Source organism: Monodon monoceros, unplaced genomic scaffold (assembly GCF_005190385.1).
Source record: "Monodon monoceros isolate NGI ecotype Baffin Bay Population unplaced genomic scaffold, NGI_Narwhal_1 Super_Scaffold_15, whole genome shotgun sequence".
Lineage (NCBI taxonomy): Eukaryota > Metazoa > Chordata > Mammalia > Artiodactyla > Monodontidae > Monodon > Monodon monoceros.
In genome coordinates this window covers 13,266,857-13,285,691 of record NW_021703771.1, presented here as the reverse complement: position 1 = coordinate 13,285,691, position 18,835 = coordinate 13,266,857, and the positions used below count along the sequence as shown (strand labels likewise).

At 37.3% G+C, this 18,835-nt stretch overlaps 1 protein-coding gene across 1 annotated transcript in view; it reads right to left on the bottom strand.

Moving 5' to 3' along the window:
- IRAK1BP1 (interleukin 1 receptor associated kinase 1 binding protein 1) overlaps positions 1-3,194 on the bottom strand; it is a 36,622-nt gene extending 33,428 nt beyond the window's left edge. The window contains exon 1 of the mRNA XM_029224315.1: positions 2,855-3,194. Within this exon, the coding sequence (XP_029080148.1) occupies positions 2,855-3,169 (315 nt within the window). The 5' untranslated portion in view covers positions 3,170-3,194. The remainder of the gene's footprint in view (positions 1-2,854) is intronic.
- Positions 3,195-18,835: the final 15,641 nt, after the last annotated feature.

The window sequence follows — 18,835 nt, the reverse complement described above, 5'->3', positions numbered from 1 at the left end:
GACATAAATGACAGCAAGATCCTTTCTGACCCACCTCCTAGAAAAATTGAAATAAAAACAAAAATAAACAAATGGGACCTAATGAAACTCAAAAGCTTTTGAACAGCAAAGGAAACCATAAACAAGATGAAAATACAACCCTCAGAATGGGAGAAAATATTTGCAAAGAAGCAACTGACAAAGGATTAATCTCCAAAACATACAAGCAACCCATGCAGCTCAATATCAAAAAAAGAAACAACCCAATCCAAAAATGGGCAGAAGGCCTAAATAGACATTTGTCCAAAGAAGATACACAGATTGCCAACAAACACATGAAAGAATGCTCAACATCATTAATCATGAGAGAAATGGAAATCAAAACTACAATGAGATATCTTCTCACACCTGTCAGAATGGCCATCATCAAAAAATCTACAAACAATAAATGCTGCAGAGGGTGTGGAGAAAAGGGAACCCTCTTGCACTGTTGGTGGGAATGTAAATTGATACAGCCACTATGGAGAACAGTATGGAGGTTCCTTAAAAAACTAAAAATAGAACTACCATATGACCCAGCAATCCCACTACTGGGCATATACCCTGAGAAAACCATAATTCAAAAAGAGTCATGTACCACAATGTTCATTGCAGCTCTATTTACGATAGCCAGGACATGGAAGCAACCTAAGTGTCCATCGACAGATGAATAGATAAAGAAGATGTGGCACATATATACAATGGAACATTACTCAGCCATAAAATGAAACGAAATTGAGTTATTTGTAGTGAGGTGGATGGACCTAGAGTCTGTCATACAGAGTGAAGTAAGTCAGAAAGAGAAAAACAAATACCATATGCTAATACATATATATGGAATCTAAAAAAGAAAAAAGTTCTGAAGAACCTAGGGGCAGGACAGGAATAAAGACGCAGACGTAGAGAATGGACTTGAGGACACGGGGAGGGGGAAGGGTAAGCTGGGACGAAGTGAGAGAGTGGCATGGACATATATACACTACGAAATGTAAAATAGATAGCTAGTGGGAAGCAGCTGCATAGCACAGGGAGATCAGCTCGGTGCTTTGTGACCCCCTAGAGGTGTGGGATAGGGAGGGTGGGAGGGAGCCGCAAGAGGGAGGAGATATGGGTATATATTTATATGTATAGGTGATTCACTTTGTTATAAAGCAGAAACTAACACACCATTGTAAAGCAATTATACTCCAATAAAGATGGTTAAAAAAAAAAAAAAGCTTTACCAGGTTGGGAGGAAGCCCTGTTTTTCACTTGCTAATTCCGTGGTGCAGAATAAAACAAATGATTTGGTGTCTAGCACACTACTTAGGCAAGCATTTACATCTAATATTTCATGTTTAACACTTCGTCATTTCAACGTTAAAAACAAAATTATTGCAGCAAATATCGCCAAATAAAACCCCATTCAATTTGAATTCTTTTATTTTACAAGTCTCTGCAGCTGATAATTACTTTCATCAAGAAGGATGGGCCACACCTCCTAGAGAAATGGAAATAAAAACAAAAATAAACAAATGGGACCTAATGAAACTTCAAAGCTTTTGTACAGCAAAGGAAACCATAAACAAGACCAAAAGACAACCCTCAGAATGGGAGAAAATATTTGCAAATGAAGCAACTGACAAAGGATTAATCTCCAAAATTTATAAGCAGCTCAGGCAGCTTAATAACAAAAAAACAAACAACCCAATCCAAAAATGGGCAGAAGACCTAAATAGACATTTCTCCAAAGAAGATATACAGACTGCCAACAAACACATGAAAGAATGCTCTACATCATTAGAGAAATGCAAATCAAAACTACAATGAGGTATCATCTCACACCGGTCAGAATGGCCATCATCAAAAAATCTAGAAACAATAAATGCTGGAGAGGGTGTGGAGAAAAGGGAACCCTCTTACACTGTTGGTGGGAATGTAAATTGATACAGCCACTGTGGAGAACAGTATGGAGGTTCCTTAAAAAACTAAAAATAGAACTACCATATGACCCAGCAATCCCACTACTGGGCATATACCCTGAGAAAACCATAATTCAAAAAGAGTCATGTACCAAAATGTTCATTGCAGCTCTATTTACAATAGCCCGGAGATGGAAACAACCTAAGTGTCCATCATCGGATGAATGGATAAAGAAGATGTGGCACATATATACAATGGAATATTACTCAGCCATAAAAAGAAACGAAATTGAGGTATGTGTAATGAGGTGGATAGACCTAGAGTCTGTCATACAGAGTGAAGTAAGTCAGAAAGAGAGAGACAAATACCGTATGCTAACACATATATATGGAATTTAAGAAAAAAAATGTCATGATGAACCTAGGGGTGAAACAGGAATAAAGACACAGACTTACTAGAGAATGGACTTGAGGATATGGGGAGGGGGAAGGGTAAACTGTGACAAAGCGAGAGAGAGGCATGGACATATATACACTACCGAACGAAAGGTAGACAGCTAGTGGGAAGCAGCCGTATAGCACAGGGAGATCAGCTCGGTGCTTTGTGACCGCCTGGAGGGGTGGGATAGGGAGGGTGGGAGGGAGGGAGACGCAAGCGGGAAGAGATATGGGAACATATGTATATATATATATATATATATAACTGATTCATTTTGTTGTGAAGCTGAAACTAACATACCATTGTAAAGCAATTATACTCCAATTAAAAAAAAAAAAAAAAAAAGAAGGATGGGCCAAAGATTCACTCTGCCAGGTACTCGCGCCTTCTAATGCCACCGATGACACAAAAGTGTCCCAGACGCTCCCCACCCCCTAACCCCCGCCGCCGGGTTTTCTTGGGCAGGCCAGAAGCTCCTCGCCCGCGGAGCTCTCACCTGCACGCCCTGCTGCTGGAGGGTCTGCGTGATGTAGTCCAGGCGGCGGCAAACGCTCTTCTTGGCCTCGGCTGCCGCCTCCTTGGTGCTGCTCATCTGCACGACCACCTGCGCCCGGTCGGGGGTCGCAGACACCTCCGCAGTGCCGCTTACATGCACCTCGCGGGTGGCAGTCTGGGTCTGCGCTGAGGAGAGAGGGCGGCGGAGGCCAGGCAGCGTCTCTCCGCCCGAGAGCAGATAGTTCTCCCGGCCCCGGTCAGCCCAGGGAACCAGTTCCACGAATACCCGGGACTGAGGGGCCTGTTGCACCGACATAGTGAGGGCAGCTGGGTTTCCATAGCAACTCAGAGCCTACGGCGGCCGCAGGGGTCCAAGCGCGTCAGGGATTGCTCCTGCGCGGCGCAAAGAATGCCGGGATGAGGTTGGAGGTCCAGGAGCTCGTGGCGCGAGGTACTTAAATCCTTGCGGAGCATCTTAAAGCGTCTCCTTTACAAGTTGTTGGCTGAGCGGGTCGCTCTGGTTTTTAACTTGTTTACCTTACGGCCTTTATAAACCGTAGCGAGGTTTCTCTGCGGCCTTCCTCTCAGTGAGCTCCCATTTCCACGCGCTCCGTCGGCCTCGGCCGGCCACGAACCTTGCCGGCCTCGGAAGTTTCCTCATAGGCCCCGCGGCGCTTTTATCTTTCTCTGATGCCAGTCTGCGATTGTCACAGCTTTGTCTTTCCTTTTGTCTGACTTTACCATTTTACTTGGGCACAGCTTTTTGGACCGCGCAGCACCTTGGATCGCCAGAGATTTGTGTTGGAATGAACAGCTCTTTACTAGTTTGATCTTGGAAGTTGATGATTCCTCGAATCTCAGTTTCCTCGTCTATAAAGCCGTGTTGATAATACATTCACATTTGCAGTGTGGTTATAAAGTGTTTGCCATATGGAAAGCAGAAAATAATGGATAGTAGTAATAGCTAAAGCTTTGGCATGCTTTTCAAGTCTCTTGAATTTTCTCTAAAATTCCTGGAGTGGTTCTGGCCTTGAATAAGGAGAGGCGAAACTCAAGCGGTAGCAAAGCACATACAACATGGACATTACAGGGCCTGTACTACTTAGTTCTTGTCAATACCCTTTGCTTGGCACAACAACAGAATCCTTAACCCAGTGACCTGCATTAAGTAGGTTTTCTTCTTATCAATAAGTAATGATGTACAAAAATAGACCTCCTATACCATGAGGAAAAAAATTTTTTTTTGGATAACTAATTTAAAAAAAAGGACAACTGTTCTCTTGAAAGGAGCCTGAACAAGCCAACTGACAATCTTCAGGTAGTTTCCTTTCTATCATTTTTCTTTTATTTCTAATTAGTATAATTCAATTAAATCAGATGGTACCCCCCCACCTTCATTTGGCTCATTACTGGGTGAAGTAGTTTTGTATATATTTATTTTGATGTTTATTATTAGCTAAAAACAATTATATGTTAGTATTTTAATTTAAAAACTTTCCCACCATAATTTTTTAAGTAATTTGGGTCACCCAAAATAATGTTTCTTGAATTTCGTAGAAAATTCTTTTTCTTTAATGATAAATGTGGAAAAATATAATCTCCAAAATGAACTATTGAATGAATGAATGTCATAAGTAAGAAGCAGTAGGAGTTTTAAGTGCATATAAATATTTAGGGTATGATAAAAGTAGGTTTTAAATAAATGGGAAAATGAGTAAGTGGTACAGGGATAATTGGTTGGCTATGTGAAAAAAGAATTGATCTGGATCTTACATCATGCACTAAAAATAAAATTCAGATGACAAAAAAATAGTAAGAGAACATGGGTGAATATATATATAATTCTGGAAATGAGAAGAACTTTCTAGGAATGATTTCAAATGCAGCAACTGTAAGAAAAGGTCTGAAAAATTTGACTACACTGAAACAACTTCAGTATGTGAAACAAAACAAAAAGATGAGGGGGCAAATAAATAGGGGAAAATATTTGTGTAAAAAGCGAATAGTCAATGTTTAGTGAGCTCTTACCAGAATAAAATGAAAGAAAACTGCATAATGAACACAGAGGCAAACCGCTGGTTAGTCAGGGCTGCCATAATAAAATACCATGGAGTGGATGGCTTAACAGAAATTTGCTTTCTCTGGAGGCTAGAAATCCAAGATGAAGGTGTTGACAGGTTTAGTGTCTCCTGAGGCCTCTCTCCTTGGTTTGCTGACAGCCTTCTTACTGTGTCCTCACATGCCTTTCCTATGTGTGCAAGCATCCCTGCTGTTTCTTTGTCTTCTTATAAGAATGCCAGTTCTGTTGGATTAGAGCTCTACCCTAATGACTTTATTGAACCTTAATCTCCTCTTGAAAGACCCTGTCTCTAAATAATCATATTGGGGGTTAGCACCTCAACGTATGAATTTGGGTGGTGGTGGGGACACAATTCAGTCTAAAACACAAGCTAGTAATGCAGAAACACCAGTAGTCTATAACGAGAAAAAAAATTTAGTAGTTAAAAAATGCAGATTTTACAATAAATATCCTTTTTGTTGGACTGTCATTTTGGAAAATGACAAAAGAAGTAGGAATGGAGATGGAATAGATAAAAGATTAATTTTGAAAGAAGAATGGAATAGTTCATGGTGAAAGAACTATATAGTAAATAAAAGAGAAGGATAAACCAAAGCTGACTAAGGTTTCTAGTCAGGAGAACTGGGAAAATGAGAATGATAAGAGTATGTCCATTGTTCAGCTAACAATGACCTAGTTCTCCTTTAGAGTCAATGCTGAGCCTCTAGCAATCATTTTTAATAACATGACTCTTGACTTTGTACTTTACACAATTTGATTAGATGTACTTTACACAATTTGATTAGATGCAGAATAGGCACTTGATTCCAGCTAGGCCAGTTAGAGGTTTTTTGTTTTTATTATTCATGGGAATCTATATTTACACCAAATTTTAAAAATTCAATCTCTCAGATGGTGGACCATGACACACACACACACACACACACACACATAACTTTGAGAGATAATAGATTTGCCATTTTTCACATACCATTTCTAGTACAGAAGCAGAAAATGTCAGTGTGTCAATGTATAGAGAAAAGGAAAGAAAAGAGAGAGGAAGTCACTCAGAGAGGAGCAGAGATGAGATTAAGAATCCAAATGCAGTTCCAATTTATGTTTATAGAATTTTCCTTAGTCCTGTCTTCATTCCTGGAGTTCTATAAAATATTCCTGTATCCTTATCGTAGAATCTCACCTGCCTTTTTTTTAATGCATAAGTAGGTTGATTGAGTTTTATGTTATCTTAAAACTAAGCATTTTGACTGATAACAGTGGATAATAGAGGAGAATTCAAAGAACACTTATATAGCTTTCAGCCATAAGGAATTTATAGAGCACCACACAAAGTGGATCATTAGGTGCACAGTTTAAAGCTTCACTCTTGGAGAAAATTTTGCTTTTCACTGTCATTCAGTTGAATGATTGTCATGCAGCTATTTTGCATTTCCAACTAGAACCTGTTTATCTAGGCAGCCTACCCATAAACCTATCCATAAAACCACAGGCTTTTCCCTCTTCCTTTAGCATTTTATACAAGAAGCCCTATATAACCATTGGTATGAGCTGAGAATGGTGTTATAGTGCAACCTTGGTGAGTGGCATGGGAGTCTGAGTAACCTCTTCATTGAGCTTGCTTATGTCCTCTGGTCCTGGTCATCCTTCCTTTTGTTAATGTGATGTATCACATTGATTGATTTGCAGATATTGAACCATCCTTGCATCCCTGAAATAAATCCCACCTGACAATGGTGTATGATCCTTTTTGTATATTGTTGAATTCAGCTTGCTAATATTTGTTGAGGATTTTTGCATCTATATTCATCAGAGACATTGGCCTGTAATTTTCTGTTTTGTAGTGTCTTTGTTTTTGGTGTCAGGGTAATGGTAATTAATTAATAATAATTAATGATAATGTGACCTTGTAGAATGAAAATGGGAGTGTTGCCTCCTTTTCAATTTTTTGGACTAGTTTGAGAAAGATAGGTATTAGCTCTCCTTTTTATATTTGGTAGAATTCCCCTCTGAAGCTGTCTGGTCATGGAATTTGCTGAGAGTTGTGTTATTTATTTATTTATGTATTTATTTTATTACAAGTTCAGTTTCACTAGTGATTGGTCTGTTCAGATTGTCTATTTCTTCCTGATTCAGTCTTGAGTGGTTGTATGTTTTTAGAAATTTATCCATTTCTTCTAGGTTGTCCAATTTTTTGGCGTATAACTGTTCATAGTATTCTCATGACTTTTTGGATCTCTGATATCAGTTATTTCTCCTCTTTCACTTCTCAGTTTGTTTATTTGGATTCTCTCTCTTTTTTTCTCGATGAGCCTGGCTAAAACTTTATCAGTTTTGTTTATCTTTTCAAAAAACCATCTCTTGGTTTCATTGATATTTTCAATTTTTTTTTGGTCTCTATTTTATTTACTCTGTGAACTTTATTATTTCCTTCATTCTGCTGACTTTGGGCTTTGTTTGTTCTTCTTTTTCTAATTCCTTTAGATAGTAAGTTAGGTTGTTTATTTGAGATTTTTCTTGCTTACTGAGGTAGGCCTATATCACTGTAAACCTCCCTCTTAGAACTGCTTTTGCTGTATCTGATAGATTTTGGAAAATTGTGTTTCTATTTTCATTTATCTTCAGGTATTTTCTGATTTTCTTTTTCATTTATTCATTGACCAAATAGTTTTTTAGTAGCATGTTGTTTAGTCTCTACATGTTTGTGTTTTTCCCATTTTTCTTTCTATAATTGAGTTCTAGTTTCGTATCACTGTGGTCAGAAAAGATGTTTGATATAATTGCTATCCTCTTAAATTTGTTGAGAATTGTCTTGTGGCCTAGCATGTGATCTATCCTGGAGAACATTCCATGTGCATTTGAAAAGAATGTGTATTCTGCTGTTTTTGGATGGAATGTCCTGTAGATATCTATTAAGTCCAGTTGGTCTAATATGTCATTTTTATAAACATTTTTATTGGAGTATAATTGCTTTACAATGCTGTGTTTGTTTCTGCTTTATAACAAAGTGAATCAGCTATACATGTACATATATCCCCATATCTCCTCCCTCTTGTGTCTCCCTCCCATCCTCCCTATCCCATCCCTCCAGGTGGTTACAAAGCACCCAGCTGATCTCCCTGTGCTATGTGGCTGCTTCCCACTAACTATCTATTTTATAACATGTCATTTAAGACCGATGTTTCCTTATTGATTTTATGTCTGGATGATCTGTCTGTTGACATAAGTGGGGTGTTAAAGTCCTCCACTATTATTGTGTTACTGTCAATTTCTTTCTTTATGTCTGCTAATATTTGCCTTATATATTTAGATGCTCCTATATTACGTGCATATATGTTAACAAATGTTATATTCTCTTCTTTATCATGATCCCTTTATCATTATATATTTCCCTTCTTCATCTTTTGTTATAGACTTTGTTTTAAAGTCTTTTTTGTCTGTTATGAGTATTGCTCCTGCTTCTTTCTTGTCATTTCCATGAAATATCGTTTTCAATTATATCACTTTTAGTCTGTGTGTGACTTTAGTTCTGAAGTGAGTCTCTTATAAGCAGTGTGTAAATGGGTCTTTTAAAAAAATTTATCCAATCAGCCGCCCTATGTCTTTTGATTGGAGCATTTAGTCCATTGACATTTAAAGTGATTATTGATAGGTATATGTACTTATTGCCCTTTTGCTACTTATTTTCTAGTTGTTTCTGTAGTTCTTTACTGTTCTTTTCTTTAGGTTCTTGTGGTTTGATGATTTTCTTTAGCGCTATGCTTGTGTCCCTTTCTGTCTTGTTTTTGTGTATCTATTGTAGGTTTTTGAGATTATCATGGGGTTCATATACGTTGACTTATAAATATGTCTACTTGTTTTAAACTAGTAGTCATTTTAGTTTAAACACATTCTGAAAGATCTACCATTTTTACTCCCTTCCCTCACATTTTTTGTTCTTGATATATTTTAACCTTCATGTTTATCCCTGTATTATTTGTTGTAATTATAGTTGATTTTTACATTTTTTGTCTTTTAATACTAGCTTATTTATCTGATTCATCCTCAGCCTTTACTATATATTTGCCTTTGCTGGTGGGATTTTTCCTTTCCTACAGATATTTCTTGTTATAGCCTTTTCTTTTCCACTTAGAGTAGATCCTTTAACACTTCTTTTATGGTAGGTTCAATATTGATGAACTCTTAGTTTTTCCTTGTCTGAGAAGTTCTTTATCTCTACTTCAATTCTAAGTGATTATCTTGCTGGGTAGATTTTCCTAAGTTGGAGGTTTTCCCTGTTTAGCACTTTAAATATACCATGCCACTCTTTTCTGGCCTGCAAATTTTCTGCAGAAAAATAGCCTTATTGGGCTTCTCTTGTATATGACTCTGTTTTTCTCTTGCTGCCTTTCAAATTATCTCTTTATCTTTTGTCATTTTAATTACGATATGTCTTTGATGATGTCTGTTTGGGTTCATCTTGTTTGGGACCCTCTGTGTTTCCTGTACCTCACTATCTGTTCTTCAGGTTCAGGAAGTTTTCAGCCATAATTTTATCAAATGCATTTTTGGCCCTTTATTGCTTCTCCTTTTGGGACCCCCTATAATGTGAATATTGGTACTGTGTTGTTGTCCCACAGGTCCCTTAGACTATTTTTAAAAATTTGTTTTTCTTTTTGCTGTTCTTATGGGTGATTTCCATTATTCTATCTTCCAGATCACTTATGAGTTCTTCTGTATCACCTAGTCTGCTGTTAATTCCTTTTCGTGTGTTTTTCATTTCCATTATTGTATTCAGTTCTGAATGGTTCTTTTTTATATTTTCTAGTTCCTTGTTAAAATTCTCATTGTGTTCATCTATTATTTTCCCTTATTCAGCTAGCATTCTTATTATTCATGCTTTGAACTCTTTATATGGTAAATTTTTCATTTCTGTTTCATTAATTGTTTTTTCAGGAGTTTGCTCTTGTTCTTTCAATTGAAAAATTTCTGTCTTCTCATTTTGCTTAACTTTCTCTGTCTCTGTGAAATTTTTTCAAACAGTTAACCTATTGTGGTCTTGAAGGAGTGTCCTTGTATGGGAATGTACCTGTACTGTCTGTATGTATCCAGTGGCTTTGTTGGAAGAGCTGGATCTGACATGAGCATGAGTCAGTCTTTCCCCAAGGTTTGCTGGAAGCTGTCACCTTGGTAGGAGGTAGGGCTGGAGATGAAGGGGCAGAGCCTCTTGTCCTGCTCATGCTTGGTGTCCCAGATATACTATTTTTATCTTTTGATGGATTTCTGCTGGACTGATTGTATGTTTTGGAGTGTCTGACAGGACCCATCTTTAGATGGGCAATTCTGTACATCTTCAAAAAAAATCTGTTAGAAGAGAATGGAGTAGTATATTCTAAATGCAGAGGTAAAAGTGAAATTGAACATGAAGTGTGTATTAGTTAAACTGTCCCTCAAGAATGAGGGAAAAATAGAGATTTTTTCAGACATACAAAAACTTAGGGAGTTTACCAGTTACAGTCTCTCACTAAAATATTATCATAGAATATGCCTCTGTAGTATTAGTAATTCCAGGGACTTCCCTGGTGGCGCAGTGGTTAAGAATCTGCCTGCCAATGCAGGGGACACGGGTGTGAGCCCTGGTCTGGGAAGATACCACATGCTGTGGAGCAACTAAGCCCATGTGCCACAACTGCTGAGACTGCACTCTAGAGCCCGCAAGCCACAACTACTGAGCCCATGCACCATAACTACTGAAGCCCATGTGCCTAGAGCTTGTGCTCTGCAACAAGAGAAGCCACCATAATGAGAACTCCGAGCACCACAACAAAGAGTAGCCCCTGCCTGCCACAACTAGAGAAAGCCTGCATGCAGCAAAAAAGACCCAACACAGCCAATAAATAAATAAATTAATTAAAAAATTAGTAAGTCCAAAGGGAAGGCATGGCATAGAAGAAACAACAACACAGAAATTGATAACATATGTCGAGAAAATTAATTACTTATTAAAAAGGATTTCTTATCTCTGTGTGAGTAGAACCACAGGATATAAAATTTTCAAAAAGGGAAAGGTGCTTAATAACGTCAAATGGTACAGATGGGAAAAAATTTGAGAATGGAGATAAGTCTATTGAATATAATATTTAGAAGATCATTAGTGACTTTCAAAGGATTGTTTCACTAGGAACTGAATGACAAGGGTTAAGGGATGAGTGAGTGACTAGAAAAAGGTAAATATTTGTTAATACTATCTTAAGTTAATACTGCCTTCTGTTTTGCTTTTTTAAGAAAAAATAATTGTATTCAGGCTTTCCAGAAATGAAGGGAGATAATATCCTATTTTATCTCACAAATACCCCAGACACTTCAAATAGCTCTCCTTTTTGTCTTTTTTCATTATTTCCATGTTTGTTTTTTGCTTTATTAGAGGTTGCAGATGTTTATCTTCTGGTACCTGAAATGATATATGTAGAACAGGATAGTGGGCATAGTGTGTGCTGTGTCCATGGAGATTACTGCCAGTCATATTTATTTACTTGTCTCCCCTGCCCAACTTACACAGAGTTCCCAAGTCTAATGATTATATCTTCACCTTGAAAGTTACAAATTAGAGCCACCCCAGGACCAAGCCCCACCCACCAGTAGGCCAGCACTAGCCCCAAGGTGCCCCTAGCCAAGCTGTGCCAGGACCGAAGCCTTCCCACCAGTGGGCCGGCAGCCACAGTACAAGGCAGGGTCTGGCAGCCAACTGGAATGTGGGACAGCCACCTACCAGCCTATTTGTAGTAGTTGGCCCTGCCACAATAAAAGGGCCCACACAGCCCACATAAAGGGCACCCCTAGAGCATGTAGCACTGGTGACCAGAGCAGAGTGTGCTGCTGGGATCCACAGGACATCTCCTATATGAGGCCACTTCTCCAAGATCAGAGAATGTAACTGACTCACCTAATACATAGAAATAAACACTGAGAATTAGGCAAAATGAGGAGACATTGGAATATGTTCCAAATGGAGAAACAAGACAAAACCTCAGAAAAAGAACTAAACAAAGTGGAAATAAGCAATCTACCCAATAAAGAGTTCAAGGTAGTGATCATAAAGTTGCTCACCGAACTTTGGAGAAGAATGGATAAAAATAGTGGGAATTTTACTGAAGAGTTAGAAAACAGAGCTGAAGAATACAATAACTGAAATAAAAAAAAATACATTGGAAGGAATCAAAAGTAGATTAGATGATATAATGGAATGGATCAGAGAACTGGATGACAAAGTAGTGAAAATTACCCAAGCTGAAGAGAAAAAAGTTTCTAAAAAATGAGAACATTTTAAGAGACCTTTGTGACAATATGAAGCATACTAACATTTGCATTATTGGGGTCTAAGAAAGAGATGAGAGAAAGAAAGGGGCAGAGGACTTACGTGAAGAAAAAATAGATGAAAACTTCCCTAACTTGATATAGGAAACAAACAAATTCATGTCCAGGAAGCACAGACAGTCCCAAGCAAGATGAACCCAATGAGGGCCACACCATAGTACATTCTAATTAAAACAGCAAAAATTAAAGATAAAAGAGAATCTAAAAAGCAGCAGAGGAAAAGCAACTAGTTACATATAAGGGAACACCCATAAGAAAACCAGTTGATTTTTCAGCAGAAACTTTGCAGGTCAGGAGGTGGAGAACTCCAAAGGAGTTCTTCCAATCCAAATTGGAAAGGAAGAAGCAAAACTGTCACTGTTTGCAGTGATATTATTTGTAGAAAACTGTAAGTACATACCAAAAAAACTATTAGGAATAGTGAATGAATTAAGTAAAAGAGCTGGATACAAAATCAATATACAGAAATCTGTTGCATTTATATACACTAGTAATGAACTATCAGAAAGAGCAATTAAGAAAACAATCTCACAATCGCATCAAAAAAGAATAAAATACCTAGGAATAAATTTAACCAAGGAGGTGAAAGACCTGTACTTAGAAAATTGTAAGACATAAATAAAAGAACTTGAAGATGACACAAACAAATGGAAAGATACAATGTGCTCATGGATTGGAGCAATTAATATTTTTCAAATGTCCATACTACCCAAGGTAATTTACAGATTCAATACAATCCCTATGTAAATACCAATGGCAGTTTTCATGGAACTAAAACAAATAATTTAAAAAATTGTATGGAATCAGAAAAGACCCCAAATAGGCAAAACAACCTTGAGAACAAGGAGCAAAGTTGGGTGTATCACACTCCTTTATTTCAAACTATACTACAAAGCTATAATAATCAGTGGTACTGGCACAAAAACAGACACATATCTCAATGGCACAGAACAGAAAACCCAGAAGCAAACCCACATGTCTATGGTCAGTTAATCTATAACAAAGGAGGCAAGAATATACAGTGGGGAGAAGACAGCCTCTTCAGTAAATGGTGTTGGAAAAACTGGACAGCTACATGTAAAAGAATGAAACTGGACCATTTTCTTGCACCATATAAAAAAATAAACTCAAAGTGAGCAAGACTTAAATTTGAGACCTAAAACCATAAAACTCCTAGAAGAAAATGTAGGCAGCACCCTCTTTGATATCAGCCTTAGCAATATTTTTTTGGATGTGTCTCCTCAGGAAAGAGAAACAAAAGCAAAAATAAACAAATGGGACTACATCAAACTAAAAAGTTTTTCACAGCAAAGGAAACCATCAATAAAATATAAAGGCAGCCTACTGAATGAGAGAAGTTATTTGCAAATGATTTATCTGATAAGGAGTTAATATCCAACATATACAAATAATGCATGCAACTCAACATCAAAAGAAGAAACGATTTGATAAAAAAATTGGTAGAGGACCTGAATACTGAATAAACATTTTCCCAAATAAGACATACAGGTGGCGAACAGACACATAAAAAAATGAGCAGCATCACTAATCATCAGGGAAATGCAAATAAAAACCACCATGAGATACTACCTCACACCTGTCAGAGTGGCTTTTATCCAAAAGACAACAAATAACAAGTTTTGATTATGATGTGGTCAATCATTAGAGATCTAACAGGGCACAGTGAGGTAGATGCTAAAAAGTCATCACAATTATCAAAGAAAAAAGATGTAAAAAATTTGATAAAGTAAGAGAGAGAAATACCATGGGAAAGAAAACACAGAATTTGGAAGCTAGAAGAAGCATAGTCTGATTTTACAGATGGACATACTAGAACAAACCAAAAAGTGTTTAAATTTACATACCCCAGATTATGGGGTGGAGGCAATCTAATGATCTTTCTACTGTGCCTTGCTGCTTCCCAGCAATCAATGATTATCTGCGCTACATAGAGGCCTACTGCTATTGTAAAAGCTCTTTTTCAAAGCAAATGAACAAATAATCTGCTTCATCTCTAGCCTTTCTTGACTTCTATAACACTCTATTCTTCTTGTTTTACTTCCTTCTCTGGTCATTTTTATACTGTATACTTTACTGACTTCTTTTTCTGACTGACTCAGTCCTCAGCCTACTTCTTCTGTCTAAATTTGTAACTATTTTCATGTATTCAGTTTTCACTTTTACTGACTCAGTTTTCTTATTTGTAAAATGAGAGAACCAGAGTAGCTTCTTTTTCACTTTTAAAAGCTGGGTCAATGACAATATAAAATGATGGATGTCATAAATTTTTATCTTAAAAGCCAGCATTGTCTGAACAGACACTTCACCGAAGAAGATGTACAGATGGCAAGTAGGCATATGAAAAGGTGTTCAACATCATATGCCCTTAGGGAATTGCAAATTAAACAACAATGAGATACCACTACATCCCAATTAGAATGGCCAAAATTCAGAACTCTGATAACAGCACCAAGGGTTGATGATCATGTGAAACAACAGGAGCTCTCATTCGTTGTTGATGGGAATGCAAAATGGTACAGCCACTTTGGAAGGCAGTTTGACAGTTACTTCTGAAACTAAACATTTTTTATCATATGATCCAGCAATTGTGCCCCTTGGTATTTACCCAAAGGAGTTAAAAACTTAGGTCCACACAAAAACCTGCACATGGATGTTATAGCAGCTTTATACATAATTGCCAAAATTTAGAAGCAAGCAAGATGTCCTTCAGTATATGACTGGAAAAATAAACTGTGGTACATCCAGATAATGGAGCACTATTCAGTGCTAAAATGAAATGAGCTACCAAACCATGAAAAGATACAGAGAAACCATATTACTAAGTGAAATAAACCAATCTGAAAAGTTACATACTGTTTGATCTCAACTATATGGCATTCTGGAAAAGGCAAAACTATGGAGACACTAAAAAGATCAGTGGTTGCCAGGGATTAGGAGGGAGGGAGGGATGAATAGGCAGAGCTCAGAGGATTTTTAGGGGAAACTATCCTGTATGATAAGACAATCGTAGATACATGTCATTATTCATTTTTCAAAACCCATAGAACGTATAAAACCAAAAGTGAACCCTAATGTAAACTATGAACTTTGAGTGATTGTGTTGTGTCAATGTAGGTTCATCAATTGTAATGAATCTACCACTGTGGTGCAGGACGTCGATAATGGGAAGGTTGTGTGTGTGTATGGGGACAGACTTTCTATGGGAACCCTGTATGTTCTGCATGATTTTGCTTTGGGCCTCAAACTGCTCTAGAAATACAGTTGATTAATTAAAATGAAAAACAGCGTTGTGTTGACAGTATTTTAAAAGGCAAAGGTATTTAGGGTAAAGTGACATGTATTGTCAGGATATGAACTGGAAATTTATGTCCTCTGAAGCTTAGTTGCTTTATATTTAAATGAATTATATGTATAAATATATGTATATATTTCAGAAAATATTAATAACCACTGGTACTAGAGTTCCACTTAGGGAACTGTCTTCATTTAGGAAAATGTCTTGATAAACTTCCATGACTGTGGAAGGTGAGGCCTTTTCAGTGAGGTGTAGAAGGAGAGTGCAATACAAAGAGAGAACTAAGCAGTTATGCATAAAGAAGTGAACATAGATGTGGAGGAGGAATGCCAGGAAGAAAGACAAGGGAGGATGGAGTTAGAAAAAAGGCCATAAAACATAGGTAACAGGCTGAATCTGTGGAGAAAGAAAGAAAAATTCCTATGCCACTATGGTGGCATGGTAGCTGAGAACTTTAAAGGCCTTTTGACAATGTAACAGCTCATGGCATTGCAGTGTCTATGTGATTTGGGGGAAATCAAGGAAAGAAGCTCTGTACAGAACAAAGAGAAGCAATCATCTCTAAGAGGTGAGGTGTATGAAATCAGTAGTTCAGCAGAAGTAAGAGCTACGGTTGACCATAAGAAAGCAAGTACATGGGACTAAGGGCAATGGAATTTCTCATAGGAGCCTTTCTCAAAGAGAGGATGAGGTTCCAGTTGACAGATCAGATGACTGGATTCACAGGACGATTATGGGGATATTTGAAGGTGTGCAGCACACACGGTAGTAAAAATTTAAGTAAACACACAACTTCCAACGGTCTTCTATAGTCCTGCCTCACTTTTCAAGCTGAGACAGCCTTGGCTTTGAGGATTATCTCTGAGTAAGGTAGTAGGGAAGCTCTGATGGAATAAAACTCTTACCCGGTACCTAACAGAGCATGGCAGAAAATTGCCTATCTGAAAATGCCATTCACCCAGATACAGAAAAAGGTCTAACCCAAGTCATGTCCCCATAAGAATAGAATTAAGACATGTAATCTTTTCCTTTTCCAGATTTGTAGAAACATGGTAGAGTCACATGAAGCTTAGAAAGTATCATATTTTTGAGAACAGTAAAAGATTGTCCCAAGGAGGGTTAAGGTTAGATAAGTAACCTTCTGAGAATGGCAACAGAACTGAAAAAGGAAACAAATTATATTCTCTCAGAAACGTGTTCGTAAGATTTAGTAGAGTCAGGAATACTGACTAACATGATATGGAAGTGCTCCTAAATGCAATGAATACAGAAATAGAGAAAAAAAACATAGCAAATGACTAGCACTATTGGCTCTTCCCCTTTTCACTCTCATAGTTACCATCCTTTTAGATAACTTTCCTGTCTGTTTGCTTCTAGACTTTCTCACCCAAACCAATTGCATAATTCAATGGCCACTAAAAGAAATTTGTTCACTTGCATCAGTAATTTAGAGCCCAGCCTGATCTTTCATATCAAATTCAAGTTTCAAGTCTTTGAACCTCCATGTTTCTTATTTGTAGTTCTAGTAGTTTTTGCCTATCTAATCTTTTGATGTGTCTTGATTTCTATCTCATTTATAGCCAAATTAGCTTAATGATTTCCATATATATCTTTTTGTATACAGAAATATATAAAAATTGTTATACGGAGATAACAATTTTATCTACCCTTCATAGCCAGCTCACTAGGCATCTGCCTATGAAGAAAATACTCTGCTTTCATCTTAACCACTTCATGTTCTGTCCTTACCATTTGCTTAATCATCCCACTGAGGTCAGTATACTGAGGTGGTGACAGTTCCTGTGAGTTCTGCAGTGTTACTTAGAAAGAGCATGGGCTTTTGGGTCCTACAGACCTGTGGTTGAATGTTGTTTTCTAGATCTGTGACCTTAGGGAATTTATTTGAATGTTTCAGAGACTCAGTGTCCTTATCTGTAAAATAGAGATAGTAATATGGACCTGCTGCAGAGACTGCTAATGTTTCCCTTTTATTCTTGGGCACAATAAATATTTTTAGCCTCTCTTGCAGACTGGTGTGTCCAGGCCTGAATTCTGGCAATGGATTGAAATGGAAAGAAAAAGCACCACTTCCTGCTTGGCTTATAAAAATCCCCCAAGTGCGCTCTTCTCTTATTTTCTCCATCTGCTGGCTTACTGGGGAGGACTCCAGAGACCTATGAGAAACAAGAACTTTAAGACAGAAGGAGCTTGGAACAGAGCCTGCTGCCACTCCTTTGCCACCCCATCAGATATAAGCAAGAGATAACATTTATTTTGGTAAGTCACTGAAACTTGGAGGATGTTTGTTTCAGCAGTTAGCCTACCCCAACTAATACACCTTTAGGATTATTATAAAGATTACACGAGGAATCTTTATAAAGTATCTGACATAAATTAAGTGTTCAGTAAATGACAGTTATTGTCACCATCATCCTTTACATGTATAAGCATGTGAGTATTCAGGCATTGCAGGTACCAGGATTCCCCCAAATGATCAGACCGACAGGATCTGAGTTGGCAGGACTGACTTCTTGCTGCTACTCTTACAGTTAGACCCATTGATATTTCTCAGATTCCTTGGAATTATAAATGATTAATTCATTTAGTTATAGATTTTTAAATTCAGTTATAGTTGACATATAACATTATATTAGTTTCAGATATACAATGTAAATGATTCGATATTTGCACTTATTGAAACAATCACCACGATACATCTAATCAACATCCAGCTATAGATTTTGACATCACATATTTAATCCTTTTGTTGGCCTGTTCATTTTATTCTCTGTCATTGTACCATGTGATACCCCTAACTTAAGTCACATGTTTTATACTGTGATTGTATACCATTTAGGATCCAGGGGAGAGAGACTAGACTAGTGCTGTTCAGTAGAAATGCAATGCAAGCCACAAACATAATTTAAAATTTTCTAGTATTGATAGTTACATTAGAAAAGTTTAATAAAACCCAGGTGAAATTAATTTTAATAATTCATTATCTAACCTAGTATATCCAAAACATTAAAATTTCAACATGTAATCAGTATTCTTTGCATTCTTCTTTTCATGCTGATTCTTTGAGATCAGTGTGTATTTTACACCAACAGACTGTTTTGATTTAGACTAGACTGATTCCAAGTGTTCAATAGCCACATTTGCATAATGGCTGCCATATTAGACAGCTCGGGAATGGGCAAATGAAAAGACCTATCACCACTTCTGAAAAAAAATCTTCA